This window comes from Mastomys coucha, unplaced genomic scaffold, assembly GCF_008632895.1.
Source record: "Mastomys coucha isolate ucsf_1 unplaced genomic scaffold, UCSF_Mcou_1 pScaffold21, whole genome shotgun sequence".
NCBI classification, from domain to species: Eukaryota; Metazoa; Chordata; class Mammalia; order Rodentia; family Muridae; genus Mastomys; species Mastomys coucha.
Window position 1 is genome coordinate 87,992,186 of NW_022196904.1, and position 24,173 is coordinate 88,016,358.

Consider the following 24,173-nt stretch of genomic DNA (forward strand, 5'->3'; position numbering starts at 1 on the left):
TTTTTTGTTAACAGACTTCATTTATTTTTGTCATATAAAAACCCTTATGTGGTAGCCACAGCTGGAGCCTGGGTCATCTGAACTGAACAGAGACTCTGGTGTGGGTTTTCACAAGATGATCAGTGAATTCCTGGTAAGGAGACTTGGTAAACACAGTCTCTTTCCAGAGGTCGGGAGTCAGGTAGCTGTAGGTCTTGGAGATGGCATCAAAGGTGGCCTTGGCAAAATTGCCCAGGGTGGCAGTGCAGCCTCTGGCTGAAATGTAGCAGTCATCTATACCGGCCATCATCAGGAGCTTCTTGGGCACAGGAGCAGAGACAATGCCAGTGCCTCTGGGGGCAGGGATGAGACGCACCAGCACAGACCCACAGCGGCCTGTCACCTTGCATGGAACAGTGTGGGGCTTGCCAATCTTGTTCCCCCAGTAGCCTCTCCGCACAGGGACGATGGAAAGCTTGGCCAAGATGATGGCCCCTCAGATGGCAGTGGCAACCTCCTTGGAGCACTTAACACCAAGACCAACATGACCATTGTAGTCCCCAATAGCAACGAATGCCTTGAACCTGGTCCGCTGTCCAGCCCGAGTCTGCTTCTGCACTGGCATGATTTTCAGAACCTCGTCCTTTAGGGATGCACCCAGGAAAAAGTCAATGATCTCAGACTCCTTAATGGGCAGGGAGAACAGGTAGATCTCCTCCAGAGACTTGATCTTCATGTCCTTAACCAGGCGGCCCAGCTTGGTGACCGGGATCTACTCCTCGTCTTCAGCTTTACCTCCGCGAGCCCCGCGGCCTCGACCACGGCCACGACCATGGCCACGGCCTCGACCACGGCTCCTAAGACCGCTGCCGAATCCTCCGCAGAAACCGCCGCGGCCTTCTAATCCTGGGCCCCCGGGTCCTCCTGGCACTCCCGCTGCACCGGTGTCATCCGCCATTTGGTGTTTTCCGGGAGAAGAAGAAGCCTAAATGCTATTCTTAGCTTACTGGTTATTAGAGAAACCTGCTGCTGTTGGTGTGCCAGCTGCTGGTGCAGATGTGGTGAGATGTTTTAGAGTATCTGAATCAGGAACATCCTCACACTGGTCCTGGATACCTGCCATCTCTGGCCTTACTCTACCTCCCTTGATTAGTTCCTTTTTGGTTCAGGCATTTATTCTCAGTCTAGGACCATGCTCACTGGCAGGTAAAGGGATAAGACCTAGGTTCTTTCAGGTAAATTCAGATTCCTCTTATTTTGTTTTAGCTTTATGGAGGACAAGAAAATGAAGAAAATTTGTTTTCCCACAAAGATACTCAGTCACTGAACCAGAGATTTAAGCTTGCTATCAAGTTAGACTTTTAAAACACAGAGAAGCCCCTTTGGTACTGCATCAGTCCCACCCCCACCCCGTTTCCCCCATACTCCCCACTCCCATGCTTCATCCTCTGATCCCACCAGAAAGACTCCCCAGAAAAGTTCTGAGAGATGAATGCTTTTGAACCTAGGCTTGGGCCCCCCAGCCCTGAGCAAATGGTGCCAAGAGTCAATGTCACAGACTTAAGCCAGCAAGCACTCACTCCCATGACACACTTCACAGTTCTTGTCTGTAACTCAGAGCTTTCTCTGGCACAAATTATACGGCTTCCCACCTGGAACCTGGAATATTAACTCTGCTCTCCAACTCCAAATCAGCCCGAGAAGCACTTTAATGAAGTCATTTACTGAACACTACTAAATTATGCAACAGGCTTCTCCACAGCGACGACAAAGCAGACCTCTGAATGGCTGGCATTTCTTTGCTTTCTTACCTCTACCCTGTTCACCTTCAATCTTGGCTTCAATCTGCCCTTTTAAAGAACAGGCCATCTCTCTCTCACTTTCCTCCCTAGCTCCGTTCTTCCCTCTCACTGGCCTTCCTCCACACACTGTGCTTAGGCACTATGGGGAATAAAGCAGGGAGCTCTCATTTCAGTTTGTAATCCTACTAAGGAATAGAAGCGTGGACCCAGGAGTGGCAGCTCACATGTATAATCCCAGAGACCTAGCCCTTGTGAAGAGGAGGACCAAGCTGGAGGATACCATAAGCAACAGAGCAAGTTCCAGGACAGCAATGACCTCTCTCAGAACATATGGATGGATGGATGGACAGATGGATGGAAGGAAGGAAGACCAGCCTAAGCTAAGCAGGCAGGCATGATGGCACACAGCTGTAACAACTTTATGTAGATACTGATAGATAGATAGATAGATAGATAGATAGATAGATAGATAGATAGATAAAAATAGATTACATGGAAATTTCCACAACAAAAAAATTCTAAAATACTACTAATAAGGACTGAAAGGATTAGACTACTGAAGAGTCTAAAGACTTGGGCTGGTGAGATGGCTCAGCAGGTAAGAGCACTGACTGCTCTTCCAAAGGTCTGGAGTTCAAATCCCAGCAACCACATGGTGGCTCACAACCATCGTAATGAGATCTGATGCCCTCTTCTGATGGGTCTGAAGACAGTTACAATGTACAATAATAATAATGTATAATAATAAATAAATCTAAAAATATAATATATAATATTAAAGAGTTTAAAGACTTGAACAGAGTGACAAATTCAATTATGTGTTTGAGAATAAAGAAAATTATTTTTAAAAAAAGAAAAAGAAAATGGAATTAAAGACAATTTCTAGAGAAATGAGAACTAGTCCATAAAGTTTTAGATCAATAGAGTAGCTAGCTGTTCGCATGCACTCATACCCATGCACATAGCATACTGCCCTGCACTTGCTTTCTGTTGCTGGGATAAACACCACAACCAAAAGGAACTGGGAACTTACACTTCCATCACAGTCCATCGCTGCAGCAAGTCACAGCAGAACTAAAGCAAGAACCTGAAGGCAGGCACTCAAGTAGAGACCATAGAAGAACACTGCTTACTAGCTTGCTCCCCATGGCTTGCTCAGCTTGCATATATATATATACATATATGGGATATATATTGCATATATATATCCCAACCCAGGACTACCTTGCTAGAGGGGGCACCAAGTAGAAGTTTGGCTAAATGCTACTTGTATTATATTGCTAATTTGGATTTCCACCACCACCACCACCACCATTTGCCCCAAAGACTAGAGAGTCTGCATGTAAGACACTGAGGGACCCTGCCCCCAATTAAATCTGATTGGTAAGTAAAGATGCCAGCAGCCAATAGTTGGAGAGAAGAGACATAGGTGGGGTTTAGGTTTCCCCAGGCTTGAAACCACTAGGAGGAAGGAGAGAGAATTCTCTCTTGGAAGAGGAAGAACGTGCAGGAGGGAGGAGAGCCAGAGCTGCAGTAGAATATTTGAGCCATAAAAAACATGGCCATGTGGGCTGGCCAAATGGAGTTAAGAGCAGCCCAGATGGAACACAGAAATTAGTAAGTAGTAACTGGGAGTTATCAGTAGGAAAGTGGATCCTGCCGGGCGGTGATGGCGCACGCCTTTAATCCCAGCACTTAGGAGGCAGAGACAGGTGGATTTCTGAGTTTGAGGCCAGCCTGGTCTACAGAGTGAGTTCCAGGACAGCCAGGGCTACACAGAGAAACCCTGTCTCAAAAAAAAAAAAAAAAAAAAAAAAAAAAAAGAAAGTGGATCCTAACAGCATGGAGGGTAGGCAGTTGCTCAGCTATGGTGCTGACTAAGACATATTTAAAAATATAAGGCTGTGTGTCTTTCATCTAGGAACATAAACTATTAAGGTAGGAAGGAATCCTGCATGGAGATTTTTTAAATATTTTTCTACTACAGCACCATCCACAATAGGTGTGGAGGTTTGAATGAAAATGCCCTCCCCCACAGGCTCATAGGGAGTGGCACTATGAGGGGGTGTGGCCTTCTTGGAGGAAGTATGTCACTGAGGGCAAGGCTTTGAAGTTTCAGATGCTCAAGCCAGGCCCAGTGTCATTCTCTCTTCCTGCTGCCTTTAGACCTGGGCATAAAATGCTCAGCTCCTTCTTCAGCACCATGCCTGCCTGCACATTGCCAGGCTTCCCACCATGATGAAAATGGACTGAACCTCTGAAACTGTAAGCTAACCTCAATGAAATGTTTTCCTTTCTGAGAGTTACCATGGTCATGGTGTCTCTTCACAGCAACAGAAAGCCTAAGACAAAGCTCAAAGATCTAAGGGTGACACAGCATTTAGATGCAGTAAGAGAAAAATAAGGTACGACATAAAAAAAGTTTTAAAGCCCAAAAAGATAAGCATGCGCGCGCATGTGCACGCACATGCACACACACACACACACACACACACACACATATACGTAAGTAAAATTTAAGAAATTTAAAAAAAGAGAAATGCTTTCAAATTATACATAACAACAGAACATGGCAGCTCACACCTACCATCCCAACACTTAAGGGGGTTGAAGCAGGAGGATTGCCATGAGTTAGAGGCCAACCTAGACTACATACTGAGTTCAAGGCTAGCCTAGGATACAGAGACTCTGTCTCAAAAAGTGCAAAAAACAAAACCAAAAATCAACTCTATGTGATGAAATGGCCAAAGGAAAAAAAAACTGAAGAAATTATTTAAATTAACACAAGAAAAGGAACTTCACTGACACAGAGGTATTCTTAGAAATTCCCAAGAAAATTCCATGAAATAGGAAAGAATGTGAATATTAACCTATTAACTGGGATCCAGATGCAGAGTCTAGGCGGAGTGGGGCGCACATGGACAGACACCCGCATCTGCCACCCAGAGTGCCAGACCTCTGGCAGGACGCTGGTCATTCTCTCCCATCCCTTTCATTCCCCCACCGCCTGGTGGCAGGGTGCTGGTGAAATACAAAGAGCATTTAAATATGGAAAGAACCTCATGCACAAAATAATGCACTGAAGCTTCAGTGGAGCTGCTGTGGGTCAAAGGTCTAATATCATTTGGAGGCAAAATGCTGGCACTTGGCCAACAGCAGCGCAACTGGCAAAAGCCTACACTTTCGGCAACCTGGCAACATCCAGACAACAAACACACACATCCTTCAACACACAATTCCACTTCTCCATCTGCGCTAAAAATATACTTGTGGATATGCAATATGAGACACTGATTTTGGATCTTCTTTTGCAGTTGTTAGACTCATTATATGGTCCAGGCTGTAGCTTTTGATCCTCCTGCCTCAAATGGCCCTTCAAGGTCTACAGATTTGTTCCCCAGAGTGATAATTTCAAAAGGCAGTGGGACCCCCAGGGCCTCCCCTTCCTCTTCAGAAGAAGAGTCTCCAGGGGAGCAGCTCTTCCCTCCTGGAAGTGCTCCCTGCTATGATCTGCAGCAATACCAGGTGAGTGGCTGTTCTCTAGTGTTGGGCGCTGTGCCACCAGCACCCTGCCACCAGGCAGTGGGGGAACAAAAGGGATGGGAGAGAATGACCAGCGTCCTGCCAGAGGTCTGGCACTCTGGCAGATGCGGGTGTCTGTCCATGTGCGCCCCACTCCGCCTGGACTCTGCATCTGGATCCCAGTCCTGGGAGGGAGGGGACAGCTGTGGGGGAGGGGGGTCTCCTGAGCCTCACAGAGGTCAAGGACACAGGTTCTAGCACCTGGGCATCGCTGCGTGCTAAGGGACGGAGAGGCTGAAAATGAAGAGAAAAAAGGGGGCAGGGAAGAAAAGAAAGTGGTGGCCCACAAGTTGTTCCTGTGCTAGCACACAGGGCAGAAGAGTCGTGGTGCTGGGTCTCACTGCAAACACCGGGCCAACATGGTATGTCTAGTTGAAAGGAGCCAATGCATGGTCGTAAGATGTTTTATTATAGAAAGGAGAGAGAAGATAGGAAAGTAGAGGCCGGCCATGGCCACATGGAAAGAGGGGGAAGGGAGGAGGAAAAAGTAAAGAAGAGTAAGAGGCTAAGAGGGAAGAGAGAGAAGACGAGAGAAGGGAGGGGCAAACCACCCCTTATGTGGTGGGCTGGGCTACCTGTCTGTTGGGCGGGGCATACCTGATTGTGGTCAGTTGACTGGGGGTGGAGTCCAGCCAGAATCCTGGGAGTTGGAGCATTGTCTAGCCACAGAATAATGAAGTGAGGGCTCGTGGTGCCAGCCATTTATGTTTGGGAACGTGTCTCCACTGTTCCATCCCTTGTGGAATCTTCCACTGGGTCTCCGGAAGTTAAGACTCACTCAACCAAAACACAGACTGCTTTTCACAGCCCAGCACTTCAGGAAGTACTCCCTGTCATGATCTGCAGCATCACCACAGGACCAAAAGCCACCTGACCACACACTGAGCTCTCAAAAATCCTTGACCCAGAATATTTCGCTCCTCTTTGAAAGCTGAATATCTTAAGTATGTTACAGTAACATGAAGCTAACTAGTGCAAATAGAATAAAGTTTGGCTTGTATCAGAGAAAAACTGCAACGTACTTTAAATATATCCACTAGTAGTTAAGTTACGGATCCTATAGTGAAAAATACTGCACAGCCATGAAGAATAAATAATGTGGTGTTGATGAAACAATAGTCAAGACACTACTAGTCTTCAATAGTTTGTATGGTCCCCATGTTGTTATTTGCATTTCACAGAGAGAAAAGAAGACAATGAAGCAATTCCTAGAAAGGCTTAAGTATAAACAATAACACTACTTGCCCCAGGAGGGGGGTGGGACTACACACTGTATCCTTATGCATTACACAAAATCTTATACACATTTTACGTGAGAAACTATAGGAATATATTCCATACTTGTAAATGAAAAATTAATTTACATTAAAAAAAAGAAAAAGACAAGGACCAGGCAGTGGTGACGCATGCCTTTAATCCCAGGATTTGGGAGGCAGAGGCAGGTGGATTTCTGAGTTCAAGGCCAGCCTGGTCTACAGAGTGAGTTCCAGAACAGCCAGGGCTATACAGAGAAACCCTGTCTCAAAAAAAAAAAAAAAAAAAAAAAAAAAAAAGACAAAAAGTCAGGCGGTAGTGGCACTGGCAAGGCTAAGGCAGGCAGATTTCTGTGAGTTCCAAGCCAGACTAGTATATAGATAGAGTTCTGGTACAGCCAAGCTAAATAGAGAAACCCTGTCTTGTGTGGAAAGAAAAGAGGAGAGGGCAATAAATCTCTCTTTTTTTTAATTATTTATTTTTATTTTACATGCATTGATGTTTTGCTTGCATGTGTGCCTGTGTGAGTTACAGATAGTTGTGAGCTGCCCTGTGGGGACTGGGAATTGAACCCAGGTCCTCCAGATGAGAAGCCAGTGCTCTTAACTGTGGAGCCATCTCTCTCCAGCCCCCCCTTGCAATAAATCTTTAAACAAAGACATGTGTAATAGCCATTCCCTGCAGAAGTGTGACACAGTGAAAGGAACTCTAGCTACAGTAACCCTGAACTGGAGGGATGCTCTATACTCACTAGAGAGTAAACCACTGACTGTGTTCCTTCCTGTATGCATATCCATCCAAGCACCTATGTGGCTTGTTGGAGAATAAAGCAACAGCTGTGAAAGCTCTGCAGAAACAGTGAGGAACTTTCTGAAAATGAGCTGATAGGCAGATCAGGGTGGGGAGCAGGGGGAGAGGGGGAGGGCTGTCAGGAGCATGGCTGTCAGTGAGAAAGGTAACTGGAACTGGACTGAAGGAAAGAGACAGACTAAAACTCATGCATCTTCATACAGATGAGAAAAGAGAAGGAAAGCAGACCTCAGACGCTGAAACAGTCAATGACTAGAATTCCAGAACCGCAGAGCTGAGAGGCCTCTGAAAGCCATCTCAGCCTGGGGACCCCGCACCACCTCGGAATGTGTTCAACAAGCAGACACTCGGGTCCTAGCACAGCACTGACCTACTCAAGCAGAACCCTATTTTAACTGTGTCATCCACCGGGTACTTCAAATGCATGTTTTCAATGGAAGCAGAGATCTACAACATCCAGACTTATTTTTTAATGAGAAGGCCTGGATCAATGCAAAGGGACTGAAGCTGGAGAGATGGCTCAGTGGTTAAGAGCACTGACTGCTCTACCAGGTCCTAAGTTCAATTCCCATCAAGCACATGGTGGCTCACAACCATCTGTAATGGGATCAGATGCTGTCTTCTGGTGTATCTGAAGACAGCAACAGTGTACAAATATAAAATAAATAAATCTTTAAAAAAAAAAAAGCAAAGGGACTCACTTCACACTAACATAAGAAGCAAAAGTGGAACTGGGCCTGATCTCCCAGATGGATGCACCAAGCTTGCCCCTGAGACACCTGCCTCAAAACCTGTGAGGCCTCTTGGCCTTTCAGGTCTCATGTATTCTACCCAATTACAACAGCCAGCCATGTCCATCCACTGTCTTCCTAGCATCACAGGCATATGGTTCTGCCTGTGTACCAACTTCCAATTCTGAAAACAAAAGTTCAGATCCTACTATCAAGCTCTAGATGATTCCCTAAGAAGGTTCAAGGCACTGAGACGCACTTACCATGAACATGCTGATCCCAGGCAGAGACTATCATATGCTAGAACATAGCTTATATATTTCTCAAGCAGAACTTTGACTTCTCCTTACTCCTGTTGCATCCTTTCTTAGAAACTTAACCCATGCTCCTTTACGTAGTGAGGTCCTCTTGTTCCTCTCATTCTAATCAAGCTTTACAAACAAATGCGGGGGCAAGGGGGGGTGCCCCAAACCTCCAGCGTTATCTTCAATCCCAAAACCCCTCAGCAGCCACAAACGCTCTCATCTTCACCTTACATGCCATATTGTAATAAACCAGAATATTTTATTTTCTCCTAACTACTTGTGATTTGCTAGCAGCACTTCTGAATAACATTACTGTAAAAGGAAATCAAAAAGGTCCAAGTACTAGGATCATAGGTGTGCATCGCCATGCTGAACAACAGGTGTTTTGGGTTGTTTGGTCTGTCTCTCGCCCTCTCTCTTTCTCTCCCTCCCTCCCTCCCTCCTCCTCTCTCTGCTGGGACAGAACCCACTGGCTTCATGCAAGCTAGGTAAGAGCTTTACCACCGAGCCACATCATCCCTAGACTTGACACTTTTAAAAGGCAAAGCTTGTGTTCTTTGTTTATAATTGACTAAACCTGGTTGGCAGCTGGATCCTGAACTGAAGGGAACCAGAGACCAGGTCTAGAACATCTCCAAAGGCCTGTGTGTTAATGGCTTGGTCCCTGGCATAGCACTACTGAGAAGTGTGACAAACTTTAAGAGCTGAGACCTAGCGGGAATCTCCAGGGCATGCGCCTTTGAAGGTATGTTGGGATCCCCAGTCAGGACAGACAGCTTTGAGCTGCTGTGCTCACAGAGCCTAGGCTTTTCACCATAAGAGCAAAGCAATGAGGTCATGAATTGATGCCTCCTATCTCCAAATCTCCAAAAGCCAAACCTTTTCATAATTGATTGTTCTTTTCTTCTTTTTTCATTGTAACAGAAAGCTAGTACAAGAGATGTTCTGTTATGGACACGTGATCAGCTAGCTAAATTGGAATGTGAGCCACAGAGAGCTGCAAAGGACACACAATCAACGAACTAAATTGGAATATAAGCTGCAGAGAGCTTCCGCACAAAAGGACAAGGCATGATTAGAGAGCAAGAACTTCCTACCTGCATCGGGGAGAAGGACTGGAGGCTGGAGGAGGCACCGAGGACACTGTTCACTCAGGCATGCCTGGACTAACAGAATTACGGTGAAAGTGAACCCTGAGCAACAGACTAGGAGATTCTGAACTGAGCACACGGGGTCACGGGGAGGGTGGGATACCCAGCAGGTCACACAAGCCCAGACCTTTCCCCACACCTTACCACTGGAGTTCTTGTGCTGTGTGCCACACTTGCTGATTTCCTGGGGCTATTGCAGCAAATACCTCTAACCTGGGTGAGGGGGAGGGGAGCTCCTTGCTCACATCAGAGGCAAAGGTAGCCCAAGAGTTGCAACAGCAGTCTGAAGCACAAGTTTTGTAAGGATCAACCTTCAACTTCCAAGATCTAAGACTAACTCCAGGTAAACAGCTGCAGAACTGAACCACAGAGCCAGGCAAGCCATAAACTGTGAGAGAATGAGTCAGTAGGACAGAGGGGGAGAAATCCCTCAGCCGGATCCCAGTCTTATAATCAGTCACCTGGGAACGGTAGCAAAGGCCTGTTATTCCTGCACTCAGGTGATTGACACATGAGGGCTGATAGAAATTTGAGGCCACACTAAATTATATGGTAAGTTCCAGGCCAGCCTGGGCTGAAAAAATGAGACCCTATCTAAAACAAAACAAAACAAAACAAAAACAAACCAAGAACCTAGGTGGAAGTGGCACAGACCTTTCTTTAATCCCAGTGCTCAGGGGGCAGAGGCAGGCAGATCTTTCTGAGTTCGAAGCCAGCCTCAGCTACAGGGAGAGTTCCAGGACACAGAGAAACCTTGTCTCAAAAAATCAAAAGGGAGCCGGGCAGTGGTGGCGCATGCCTTTAATCCCAGCACTTGGGAGGCAGAGGCAGGTGGATTTCTGAGTTCAAGGCCAGCCTGGTCTACAGAGTGACTTCCAGGACAGCCAGGGCTACACAGAGAAACCCTGTCTCGGAAAAAAAAAAAAAAAAAAAGGAGGAAAAAAAGAAGGACAAGATGGTTGTTTCCATAGAGGCTGACAACCCGAGTCCAGTCCAGGGCCTACATGGTAGAAGAGAAGTGACTCACAAAAGTGATCCTATGGCCATCAAATAGGCACAGAAACAAATAAATAATTATGTAATTTAAAATATTTTTTAAAAAGAAAACAAACTCTGCGATTCTACAAATCTAATAATTAGCTGATGTTTTCTGGCAGAGATAACAGAGTAAAGAGGCATCTGGCTCTTTATTTTCCTATTTGTCCTGAAAATCTTCCACAGAATAAATTCTGTTTAGTCACTTCATGAAAAAAAAATAAAGCCCAAAATACCTTCCTGTGTGTACAACACACAAGTAACAAGTATGTTTCTGTAACTACACCCAACCTTTCATGAATATCCACAGACCACCAGCCTACCAAGCTTAATTCTATGAGTCAAAGCTGGGCAGGCTCTTCATGTGCCACAATATTCCCAAAAACTTTCCTCTTTTCAAAAGGGACATTGTAAATGTTCCTTATAAGTCTAAATAAAACTATTTTCATTTTGAAGACTTTTTAAAGGTTTTCTAGATTAGCTCTCTTACAAAGAATGTTTGGAATTGAAGAAGAAAATAATCCATATCCTCTCAAAGACAGTCTGGCTGGCAGAATGAAGACATTCCTCTTCAGGTCCAATGCTCACACAGTCAAAAGGCACTTCACAAATATCTACTGTAGAAATAAACGGCCACCCAGTCTGGCTTTCCCACTCAGCATGCAGAGTTGGCTGAATTAAACAACTGACTTACTTAAGAGTTCAAAGTTAAACATTTAGTCGCACAGACTACAGCCATGGGAGAGATCACCAAGTTTTTCATAGAAAAACAAATCCAAAGCCCAATTCCCAATTTCTGCTATTTGTTCCCTTTTTTCCTTACTCAAGAACCTATGGACTGAAACCAAAGGCAGACACTAGTGCCAGCTTCTTGATATATCTTGTTTTTTGTTTTTTTGTTTGTTTGTTTGTTTGTTTGTTTTTGGTTTTTCGAGACAGGGTTTCTCTGTGTAGCCCTGGCTGTCCTGGAACTCACTCTGTAGACCAGGCTGGCCTCGAACTCAGAAATCTGCCTCCCTCTGCCTCCCAAGTGCTGGGATTAAAGGTGTGCGCCACCACTGCCTGGCATATCTTGTTATTTTAAAAGGTCTGGCCACATCTTTTAGGATATTTTAACCACCATAACATAAAGAAATGCCACCTATTTTCATGGACCACTGAATGCTGGGTTCTAATGTTCAACTACAGGGTTACTTATCTTAGCCTCAACAAACATACTTTGCTAGCTTTCATTTTTGTAAAATGTCTAGTAACATCACAACTAACATCTACAGCAATCAGTGGTAAATATTACACAGAATCAAACTGCTGGCGTGGAGAAAAACCACAGTCACCAGATGTTTGCTGTTTCCGAAACTTAAGGAGGTAGAGAATTCACTGTTCCTAAGAATATTCAAAATGTTCAAAAATGTTTGGGCTTGATAAAGCACCAGAAACAGAACAGGAAGACCAGCCCTGGAGGCCAAGGGGCATTTCTTTCAGTTTCCTTGGTTCACACCATGAATGGGGCAGGAGCAGAGTGAGTGTCCAGCCCTTGAGGGAAGTTTAAAACAATGCCACAGCCCCACTTTAGTTCCAGCCTAAAGTCAAACAAAGCTGGGGGGACACCATGTCACAGCCTAGAGAGGAGATACAGAGCCAGGCTCTCAGGGTGCTCATGGACCAGCTGAGAAGACACTCCCTAGAGCTCTGCTGAACAAAGTCCCTGAGGTCTCTGGAGCACATTCACGGCCTGGCAAATAGTTTCACCTCTGAGAACATCAGATTTTTTAAGTCTGTGAAATCCCACTATTCCAAAACTCGAATTTCCACCTTAAAGTAAGATGGACAACAATATTAAATGCAAACTAGAAGGAGGGTGGCTGGAGAGAGGGTACGATACTTAAGAGCACTTGCTCATGCACAAGACCCAGGTTGGATCCCTGCACCCATATGGTGACAACCACTCATGACTCCAGTTCCAGGGGACCCAATACCTTCTAGCCTCCAAGGTATTCCATGTGTGTGGTGCACAGCCATACATGCACACAACACCCACACATAAAAATAAGAAAATTAAATTAGAAAGAAAGAAAAGCTTCTCTTTTTCATATGCTCCACTATCATACAGTAAAAAAAAATAATAATGAGGAGGCTGGAGAGATGGCTTAATGGTTAAGAGCACTGACTGCTCTTCCAGAGGTCCTGAGTTCAATTCCCAGCAACCACATGGAGGCTCACAACCATCTGTACAGAGATCTGATGCTCTCTTCCATCATGCAGGCATACATGCAAATAGAGTGCTCATATACATAAACAAAACAAATAAGAAAATATAAATAAATAAAAATAAATAGCTCTGCAACATAAGAAAGTTCTAATGCCATTAAACCTAAAGTATATACAAGTGCAAATATTTCAACCATATTTTTAAATCAGATTTGCCTTTAATTTTTCTAAACTAACTCCCAATTTTATAATTCATCATATCCCAGTACACTAAAAATGACCACGATATCTTGCTTGCCACAGAAGTATGTCTTGGCTTGCTGGTAGAATTGCACAATGTATTAAAAATCTGTGGCCCACTATGCTGGTTGGTGAATGCCTTTAATCTCAGCACTTGGGAGGCAGAAGTACTTGAGTCTCTAAGCGTTCAAGGCCAGCCTGGTCTACAGAGTGAGTTCCAGGACTTCTGGAGCTATCTTAAAGAAAATAAGTAAAAGTAAAATACACATCCGGAAATCCTGAGATGTAAATTTTGTCAGCCCCACACTGCAGACCCAACTTTCAACACTGCTCTATTTCCAGTCAGTTTCACTTCTGGATTTTCTACCCCAGAACTAAGAACTGTGATCCTGTGAAGAAATCTTTAAGTAAACACAAAATAAGAACATAACTTTTCCTTTTAAAGCAAAACCAAACATTTTCACAGGAAGAACAAAGAAATTACAACACAGAAAGCACATCCTGATGGCATTTTGTCATGTAAAATAATGACTTTAAGATGCTGACAGGAAGCTTCCAAAGCTTCCTCATGGTTGTGTTACAAGAGCCAATCTTGCTCAAAAGTTTCAGTGCCTTTATTTTACAGATCCACAACTACAGATTGCATCTCTTTCCTTTGAGTCAAAGAGGTTTGATACATATTTACGGATGGAAAAACAGCACAGGACAGAGCACTGTGCTGCCCAAGGCATCTGTTTCCAATATGGTCCGGCTGTCCTTTGTGCCTGCCCTGGCATTACCAACACAACACACTAAAAACGAAGAACATAAATTGGTTTTAAGAAGCAAATATATATGGCCAGACAAAGTGGTGCATACCTCTAATCTCAGAACTTGGGAAGTAGAGGCCGGTGGATCTTGTTTTGTTTTTTGTTTTTTGTTTTTCGAGACAGGGTTTCTCTGTGTATCCCTGGCTGTCCTGGAAGTCACTCTGTAGCCCAGGCTGGCCTCTAACTCAGAAATCCGCCTGCCTCTGCCTCTGCCTCCCAAGTGCTGGGATTAAAGGCATGCGCCACAACCGCCCAGCAAGGTTGGTGGATCTTATAGTGAGAAGCTGTCTCAAAAAAAAAAAAAAAATGATAATCACAAGTATGTAAGGGGGAATGAACATACCACTGGCAACTACATTAAACATTCTATCTGTCTGTCATTTTGTTACCGTGTTTCAATCCTATCTGTGATGGTTTGTATATGCCTGGGCCAGGGAGTAGCACTATTAGGAGGTGTGGTCTTGTTGAAGTAAGTGTCACTTTGTGTGTGGGCTTTAATACCCTAGTCCTAGCTGCCTGGAAGTCAGTATTCTGTTAACCACCTTCAGATGAAGATGTTGAACTCTCAACGCCTGCCTGCCTGGATGCTGCTATGCTCTAACCTTAATGATAATGGACTAAACCTCTGAACCTGTAAGCCAGCCCCAATTAAATAATGTCCTTTATAAGATTTGCATTGGTCACAGCGGTAAAACCCTAACTAAGACGCTATCCAATCAACTCTCTGTAAACTAGTAAATTCTTTAAGGGAACTCACATAAGTGACTAAATACTGAGTTACCACTTCATAAGCAACACGTTGCTAGAGGCAGATGCTGCTGGAGTAGGTGGCTACAGTAAATGGAAACTGGGGGCCAAGAATGCTCCCTGTGACTTTTGAGAAAGTTACTGAGAGCCTAGGTTCCTCATCTATAAAAGGATAGGAATATCCACTGGAGAACTGTAAATAATTTATGTAGATACCTGTCCTCAAGGGGAGGGGAAGCAAAAATCCCTTAAGTGTGGCCTTCACAGAGAGACACAGAAGGTCCCAAGGAGCACAGTGGAGAGGAGTGGGGTTGCATGAGCAGGCTTCCAGCAGGGCACCCTGGTGAGCCCCGCCTGATGTGTGGGGATGCTGTGGTGAGCACTGCCTGCTCACTACCTGTAGTGTTTATAGGAAATGCTCATCTTGGTCTTTGGTCCCTGGCACAGCATTTTACCTTGTAATTTCCCCAGCAAAGAGTTCGAAGGGAAATCTTTTCCGGTTTAGGTGTCTGACTGTAGTTCCTGATCCAGACCACTTTCTGGGAGCAGCTTCTGATCTGTCTAGTCCCTCTTGGCAGCTCTTGGCTGGCTAGAACTATCAGCCTCACTCACCTCGAGAGACACACTGGTGACTAGATGAATCACTGATGGTGTCTATGATCTCAGGAAAGCTGAGGGCAGGCACCCTGAGGACGCAGAAGGTTTCACTACCTCGTCCTAACCAGACTCTTCAGTCTGGCTGCTCCCCATCTTCTTTACAATAAATCAATAAACTGAAAGGTTTTCCTGGCCTTGTGAGCCACTATAGCAGATGATCAAAACCTAGAGGGTTGTAAATACCCTCCATTTACAGCCAATTGGCCACAAGTTCTGGAAGGACCAGGTTTGAGATTGGCATCTGAAGGGCAAGGGGGCGGGGCCGAGCCTTTAACCTAAGGACTAGATACTAACTCCAGGTAGCTAGTCTCAGGTTTAATTATAGGTCACACTTCGGGTACCCACTGGAGGACTACATGGTTCTGGGGAAATTCCCACACTTGGTATCAGAAGTACAATATTGGGGGGTGGGAGGGGCAAGGAGGGAAACACCTCAGCTGGTGAGGACCAAAGTTCAAATCCATGGAGACAAATAGTGTAACAGTACACACACACACACACACACACACACACACACACACACGTCTGCTATGATACAAATGGTTCTTCATTCTTAAGTATTGCTCTTTAAAGACCACAACTCCAGCATAACTATGAAAAACAATCCATAGGAATGCCAGGACAGGAACATCATACAAAACATCTGAACAGTACTCAAAACAACCAAGGGCATCAAAACAAAAGAAAGTGTAAGAAATTGTCACCACTAAAAGGAGGCAGACCAACTAAATGCCACATGGGATTTATGCACAGAAAATAAGGGGTGAAAAGCAAGGGTTGTTAACTAGATAGATTCGCACACAGTGGGTAACCGGCACAGGAGGGGCCGGCTCTGACCCAAGCTTCCACTAAGACGAACCTTGAAAACATGATGCTGAAGGAGATCACACAGGCACAAAAGCACAAGCACTATAAGAATCCCCAGGCCTGAAGAACCCCAGGTGATCAAATCCAAAGAAACAGAAAGTACAAGAGAGTTTTACCAAGCAAGGGCTAGTGGGCAGGAAGACGGAAAACGGAGAGCCGTTTATTATGTGTGCAGGTTCTTCTTGGGTTGATGAAAAACCATTTCTAAGATGTTCTTGATAGCTGAATTCCACACTTAAAAAAAATATTAAAATGGAAGGCTGGGTGGACGGCTCAGAGGTTAAGAGCATTTACTGTTCTTACAGAAGACCCAGGTTCAATTCTTGGCACCCACATGACAGCTCACAACTAACTGTAACTCCAGTTTCAGGGGGATCTGACACCCTCTTCTGTACTCTGCAAACACCAGATATACATCTGATAAGCGTCCATACATTCAGGCAGAATACACATATGTATAAAATAAAATAAATAAATCTATATTTTTTTTTTGATTCAAGGCCTGACTAGGCTACAGATCAAGCTCAAGGTCAGCCTGAACAATTTAGTGATATCTTGTCTCAAAACAAACAAACAACAACAAAAAACAAGAAAAGGATTGGGTGTATGATACACAACTTTAATTCCAGCACTAGGAAAACAGAAATAGGTAGGTCTCTGTGAGTTCCAGGCCAATCAGGACTATACAATGAGATCCTGTCTAAAAAAAAAAGTAAAGGGTTGAAACTATAACTCACTAGAAGAAAACAGAGGAGTTCCCCAGCTTGTGCAAGGTCCTGGGTTCAATCCCATGGTTATGATGATGATGTTGCTGCTGCTGCTGCTGCTGCTGCTGCTGATGATGATGATGATGATGATGATGAGTGACCAGAGATGGCTCAGTGGGCAAGCATTGCCCTAAATGTTGTGAAGACATGAGTTCAGATCCCTAGAAGTCAATAAAGCCAGGCTAGATAACCCATGTGCCTGTAATCCAGAAACTGCTATAGAAATGGAGACAGGAGACTCTTTGAAGCTTACAGGCCAAACAAGGTGGAAGCCAACACCTAAGGCTGTCCTATGACCTCCTAGTGTTATGCTCCCTAATCACACACAGAAACAGGAGAACATACACACAAAGATAAAGATGATAATAATAATAATAATAAAGGAGGCTATAGCTTCAAAACCAAATTTTTTCTCTCAAAAACAAATAACAAAAAAAGACAAGAAAAATAGATTCTTCAAGACTATAAAAATCGAGCACAACAATTAGAAAAGTGAATTCTAAAAACGCAAAAAATCACTTCACAGAAGAAGTTAAAGTAGCAGTAAAACATATGCAATGATATTAAAATTCATAAAGGCTGGGCAGGAAAACTGAGACCATGTGCTTGATATACTGTTCAATAGGCAATAAATGAAGTTTTTAAAAATATTAGCTAGGTAGTGGTGATGTGCACCTTTAATTCCAACACTTGAGAGGCAGAGGCAGGGAGATCTCTGAGGTTGAGACCAGCTTAGTATACAGAGTGAGTTCCAGGACAGCCAAATCTACACAGAGAAACCCTATCTTGGGTAGTAGGGGGGAAATATATATATATATGTATACATACATAGATATACACACACATATATACATATACACCAGCTAAAGAAATGCACATTAAAATCACAAAAGTGTATGAGCTGTGTGTATGTATGTGTAGCACACATATGTGGTCTGAATGAATAAAATCAGGTTAGAAAACAATGTGCAAAGTGGGTAAAAAAATGCAGAGAAGTACACTCTGTTATAATGATACAACTGTTAATAGGAAGATTCCTATGGTTTTAAATACTCTCTCTCTCTCTCTCTCTCTCTCTCTCTCTCTCTCTCTCTCTCACACACACACACACACACACACACACACACACACACACTCGGAGAGTAGTAGTGGTATATATATTTAATTCTACCAGTAGAGGCAAGCAGACCTCTTTGAGTTAGAGACCAACTTAGTCTATTTAGTGAGTTCCAGGCCAGCCAGGACTATGTAGAGATACCCTGTAAAATAAATACACAAACAAACGAACAAACAAACACACCAATACACTACCTATCCTGTGTTTTCACTGCTCTAACTTTATCCTATAGAACTTCACATGTATATAGAGATCCTTCAATGCCACCACCCAGGGCAGCGGGATAGAGAACTACTGGAAATGGTCCATAAGCCCTTGTAAATTAATATGTTAATCAACAAAATGCTTATTTTAAAATATATTTGTTTCTCCAAACTTGTGCATTTTGGTCTAGAAAGCAGAATTAATATCAACTACGGAAGGGATGTGTTACATAGGCTGCCTCACAGTTCAAGGATGACACTCCCAGAAAAAACTGTAAATAGCATGCCAAGTGCTCACACAGCATCCAGCTGCACACTTAGGACACTATACACCAACCCAGAAACTCGACCAACACCAACAAATGGAGTTGAATCGAGTCCACAGGCAGCTTCCTTGGATTGCTTCTCCTAGTTTTGAACCATTACTACTAGAACAGGCTCTACTCAGGAAATGACCCATTCTCTTCTCCAACCCACCTTGCTCTCAGAGCTCCCCTAAACTATACCCATCTAGATGCCCAATTTCTCCAGGCGGCTCCTAACAGTGCTCACCATTGCTTCTCCTCGCAGGCCATCACACTCCACCTCCCACACATACAAAAATTCACATTAATGCCCAATCCACAAACTACTCTCCCAGCCACTCTCTCACCCTCTCCCACGACCAAGAAATGCAATACAAGCCTCATTCCTTTCCAACTCCTAATATTCTCCACAAACTCCCTCTTCAATGGCACTACAAAATCAGGGCACATGCCTTCTGATCTTTTAAATCCTCTCCTACCACAGAGCCTTGCTTCTGCAGTTAATGCTCCTTCTCTACTCACAGGGCACCGTTTTCCGGGGGAAGGGGGATTGCAACATCGCTTTCCTTTACATTCCGATCCACTCCATGCCTGGCCCTCTCTCCCATAGCCACTGCGTTCCTGTGTGGCTCCTTCCTGTCTCTGGCAAGGATGGAAAGTTACAGGAAGGGTCTGAGGGAGCTTGCTCTGTCCTGTGGACCGTGGTGGAGCAACTGCTCTCAAGTCTAAAGCAAACTATTGCTGCTGATGCAAAAGCTGGAGTCAGACTTTTTTATTCGGAAATCCAGCCCCACCAGAAACACTAACAGAGAGGCAAGTGAACAGGCTTGTTCCTAGAATTGAAAAACCGTGACAATAAAAAACAGCTATCTCATGGAGTTGTGACGATTCAATGATCACTTTGCACAGACCCAGCTCGGTAACCTCTTCATAACTGACAGTTTCTCCAGGTCCTCTTCCATGCTATGGTTCCTGCAGAGTCTCTCTTGAGGGATTGAGGGAGGGCAGTGGAAGATGTACTGATAGGCGGGTGTTGCCAAGAATTGTCAGATCCCCAAAGTCAGTGTTCTCTTGTCTTTATCCCTCCCCCCCCCCCACACACACGTATGAGTGAAATCCAAGATATGGTTGTATACTTCAAATCCTCCTTCAAGACACTCATCCGAGGGAGTAAAGTGTGCCATGAGGATCTGAGATTGGAAAGGAAACCCCGACGTCCCAAATACCTTCCTCAGGAGGAACGGAAGGAAGCACCCGAAACACTAAGAATAAGTGCAGAAAACCGACTCCTCGGCTCCGGAGCGAAAGGGAAAGCTCGGCGGCGGCCAGCGGGGCAGGGCTCCGCGGCGCCTTCCTGGAGGGATGCGGGGGTCTGAGCGCGGGAACGGCCGGAGAGGAGGGGGTCCTCCTCCTGTCAGCCTTCCCCAAGCCCCGCGAGCCCCGCCAACCTTCTCCGCCCCACGGCTCGCGGCCAGCTCACCTGCTGAGACGGCAGCTCCACATGCAGGGCCCGCGCGGGGGCACCCGGCGTCAGCGCGGCGGACGGGCCCGGGGGTGGCAGGGGCACCGGGCCCCCGAGCGAGGAGCAGGAGCTCATCTGGACCCCAGGGCCGCCGAGCGGCCAGGTGGGCAGTCCTCCGGCATCGGCCGCCGCCTCCCGAGCTGTGATTCGCCGAGCCCCTACAGCCTAGAAACGGGGCACCCGAGAGCCCCGGCAGCTCCGCGCCCGCGCTAGCCACCGCCGCTGGCTAAGGAAGAGCCATATTACCGCAGTGCAACCCCTCCACCCGGCCCAGACCTGGCGTGCTCATTGGTTCCGTTCCTGAGGGGGCGGGACCCGAAGGCAGCCAAGGGACGTGCTATTGGGTAGCGGGTCTGTCCGTCGTCGGCCGCAATGGCTAGGGGCGGAGGGACTCTAGGATGGCCTCAATTACGTCTGTCAAACCCGGGCGAAACCTGGGGCGTAACTTCTCTTTGCCTCAGCCTAATTGGCCCTTTCACTATTAAGGGGTGGGGTCTCCTAGGGGAGCCTCATGGGCTATTGCTCTAGAGCGCTGTCAGTTGTCGGTGAAACAGGGACGGCGTCTTGATTAGGTAGAGCGCGCGCCTGGGATTTCGAGTCACGTGCAGAAGTCTGGAGCGTCACCTGACTAGTGAGAGTCGGTCTTCTAAGCCACTTCCGCCCTAACCTAGTTGCTATGGTAACAGAGCCTCCAGTGGAAGGCGGGGACCGGCTTGGCACCAGCTGAGTCCGGATAAATGGTCTGTCTTTCCGAAGTGTTCTCATCCACGTACAGAAAAGCCATGCTTTATGACTGAGAGGGGGAACCGCCACCGAGCAGCGATCACGGAGACCAGAGATCCATCGGGCGGTCCACCAGCTCTTCAGTGATCCACTCAAGACCTGCAAGTCTACGCCCCTTCTAGCTTCTATAACTAGTAAGCTTAGCCACCAAGTGTGCCAGCCAGCCAAGAGATTGTCTCACCTCTGCGGGTGGGATGCTTATGCTCTGCCTAGAAAGCCTTTACTGCTTGTGACTAACGCTTGCTTTGCCATCCTGTTTCAGCTGGGGCAGGAGTCCTTTCTTCCAAAGACTTCTCTGGGGTTCTGAATTAGGAAACTTGACTTTACCACAGACCTGTTTATTCTATTGTGTTGTCTTTGTTTACTTGCTTTGCTGGACGGCAGGGCAGGGCGAGGCGGCGGGTGTGGGGTGATGAGACTTCACCGGCCTGCTACTACTATAGCTCAGTCTGCCTCAGCTCCCCAGGTGCTGGGATTACAGGAGTGTGCCACCACACCAGCCTCCACTTTGTCTTTTAATAGGCATTTAACACACACACAGCCTCCCCGAACTCAAACACGCATATGTGAATTCCTCAATCAAAGGACCTTGTCTGATTCATCCCTGGATCCCCATCGCTTGCAGAGAATAGAGAAATGAATATGAAGGTACAGCTCGAGTGCCCTCCCTTCCCTGAAGACTTCTTTGACCATAATAGCAGCTACAGCCATTGCTTCTATAAGTAGCACTGAGTCATTTTGCAGGATATTGATTCCCTTATTCCCATAGAGTGTGAATTTCTCCACCACCTGGACTGTTATAGCTGAAAGAACACAGTGTTCAGAGAGGCAGGCACAACAGGAAGCAGGCAGTTTGAGATTCTGACTGCCACCTTCTAGCTTTGTCACTGAGCAGGTCAGCTCCCCACTGTCTATCCATGTGTTGAATAGTACTGGTGTCATTGTTGGGGATAGGTGGGCCACTATATGTGCCCATGAAGACCCTAACATATAATAAATGGATTTAAAACCTTTTACCGAGTGAGAGGGTGTATATATAGCTCAATGGTTGAGTAGATGCCAAGTATTCACAAGGCCTTCGGTTTAATCCCTAGCACTATTAAAAAAGTATGTGTAGCTGGGCATGGTGGTGCATGCCTTTAATCCCAGCACTTGGAGGCAGAGGCAGGCAGATCTCTGTGTTCAATGCCAGCCTGGTCTACAGAGTGAATCCCAGGATAGCCAGGGTTACAAAGAGAAACCCTGTCTCAAAAAACAAATAAAGTATGTGCACGTTTGTGTGTGTGGACACTTGTGTGCACAGGTATGCATGCATGTGTGTGTGTGTGTGTGTGTGTGTGTGTGTGTGTGTGCGCAGAGGTCAGAAGTCAACCTCAAGTATTGTTCTTCAGGAGCTGTCCACCTTGTTTTTTTTAAGATGGCCGTTCCCTCATTAGCCTGGAATTTACAAAGTAGGGCAGGATGGCTAGCCAGTGAGCCCTATGGATCCTCCTGTCTCTGCCTCCCTAGCTCTGGGATAGAGGTATGCACTGCCATGCCCAGCTTTTTTATTAGGATATTAGAGCTGGAATTCAGATCTTGGTAGTTGAACAGAATGCACTTTACCGAGCTATATCCCTAGCCCTTCCCACTTCTTAAAATAAAAGGTAAGCATATTAACTTTCAGGGGAAATGAGTTGCATCTGACCTTAGAAATGGATTGCTTTGACGTCACAGTCTCTTATTTTGAAACACTGAGCAGTTCCTCATGGCTGGAGCCTCAGTGTGGGGGTCAGGTGTCTGTTGAGAAGTGAGCAGTTGGGAAATTCCAAATCATACTTAGTTCAAGCCATACAATGCCAAGATCCAGTGGAATTTCACAGAAAACATTTCTGATTCTAAACTGTGCTTGTTTGCCAAGGCTGCCATATCAAATTTCCACAGGCTTGGTAGCTGAAAACAACAGAAATGTATTCTCCCACAGTTTGGGGTGTCACCCTCCTTGCTCTTCCAGCCTGTAGAGGCTCTCAGATCCTTGGCTGCATAATTGCAGTCTCTGACTCCTTCTGACATTTTCCCTCTTCCTGTGCCTTCTTTCTCCTCCAGGAACATTTGGAATTGGCTTTAGATGCCCTGTTCATACTTCATCTTGGGATCCTTCCTTAAGTGACATCTACAGAGCCAGGCAGGATAGATTATGCCTGTCATAGCAACACTCAGACAGTTGCTGTGAATGGAATGGACTACACAGTGAGTTCCAGGCCAGCATGGACTATAGTATAAGACCCTATCTTAAAAAATAAGAGAAAGAAGGGAAAGAGAGAGGAAAGGAGAAGAAAAAGATACCTATGTAAAAACTTTTTTTCCAAATATGGTTATAATCACAGGTTCAAATTATTTGAATATCTGGGCCATCATTTTGGCCTACAACGCAAGAAAAATGGAACTGCGGGCCAGTGAGATGGCTCAGATGATAAAGGTACTTGCTGCCAAGCCTCAGGATCTGAGTTCTATCCCTGGAACCCATAAGGCAGAGAGAGAGAACTTACTCCCATAAGTTGTCCCTTGACTTGTAGGTATACACCTGTATAGCATGGAGGAGCTCACCCCCATAAACATACAAACATGCATGCATACATGCATACATACATAAATATATACATATATACATACACATGTAAAAAAAGAAAAATGGACCTAGAGAGAGAACACAGGATCTTTTCCTTCTCCTTGAGTGATCACTTCTATCATCTAGCCTTATTATTTATTTCAGTCAACGGTGGCCCAGAGAGCTCCTCTGCTAGGTGCCAGGAAGCTAGCCCTTCCCCGAGCAACTCCAAAATGAAGTTACCAGCCTGACCCCTCAGTGCTAGTGCTGAGGGAGACCCTAAGGCAAGCACCCATACAAACGTCACAATGGAGGGGGACATTAAACAAGGGTACTGAAGAACCAATTGCCGAGGGAGAGCATGTCAGCAGAAGCTGTTCTTTCTTCCCACGCGCTCTCCCTGGGGCTTGGCTCCTCACAGGCTGCCTGCTGGATACCAGAAACGCATACTTCAAATTCAGGAGCCATCTCAGACATTTCAGCCCACACGACTCAAGCACTAGGGGAAACTTAGGCTGCTGCTGGTAGAGTGTTCAAGAGAATGCATAGCAACTATAGCGTGCCGGATGTTGGAAACAGTAAGTGTTCAAGAAATACACCCTAGGATTATTTTCATATATACTATTTTATTCCTTTTCTAAAAGATTTATTTATTTTATGTATATGGGTTGTGAGCCTTCATGTGGTTGTTGGGAATTGAATTTAGAACCTC

The 24,173-nt window shown here is 45.5% G+C and overlaps 1 protein-coding gene, 1 long non-coding RNA gene and 1 pseudogene across 3 annotated transcripts in view; 1 reads left to right on the plus strand and 2 right to left on the minus strand.

The window, feature by feature from the left end:
• The window catches only part of Uvrag (UV radiation resistance associated), a 298,170-nt gene extending 277,805 nt beyond the window's left edge, over nt 1-20,365 (minus strand). The window contains exon 1 of one of the 2 annotated variants that reach the window (XM_031387482.1): nt 20,050-20,365. In XM_031387482.1, coding sequence (XP_031243342.1) covers nt 20,050-20,166 — 117 coding nt within the window. In that variant the 5' untranslated portion in view covers nt 20,167-20,365. Of the gene's footprint in view, nt 1-19,795; nt 19,966-20,049 lie in introns of those variants that run through there. The other variant, XM_031387483.1, reaches the window with a different exon arrangement.
• On the minus strand, nt 45-952 carry LOC116102615 (annotated as a pseudogene).
• Nucleotides 5,123-7,720, plus strand: LOC116102616. Its single transcript, XR_004123241.1, has 2 exons — nt 5,123-5,306; nt 7,631-7,720. It is a non-coding gene; the product is annotated as an uncharacterized LOC116102616 (long non-coding RNA).
• Nucleotides 20,366-24,173: the final 3,808 nt, after the last annotated feature.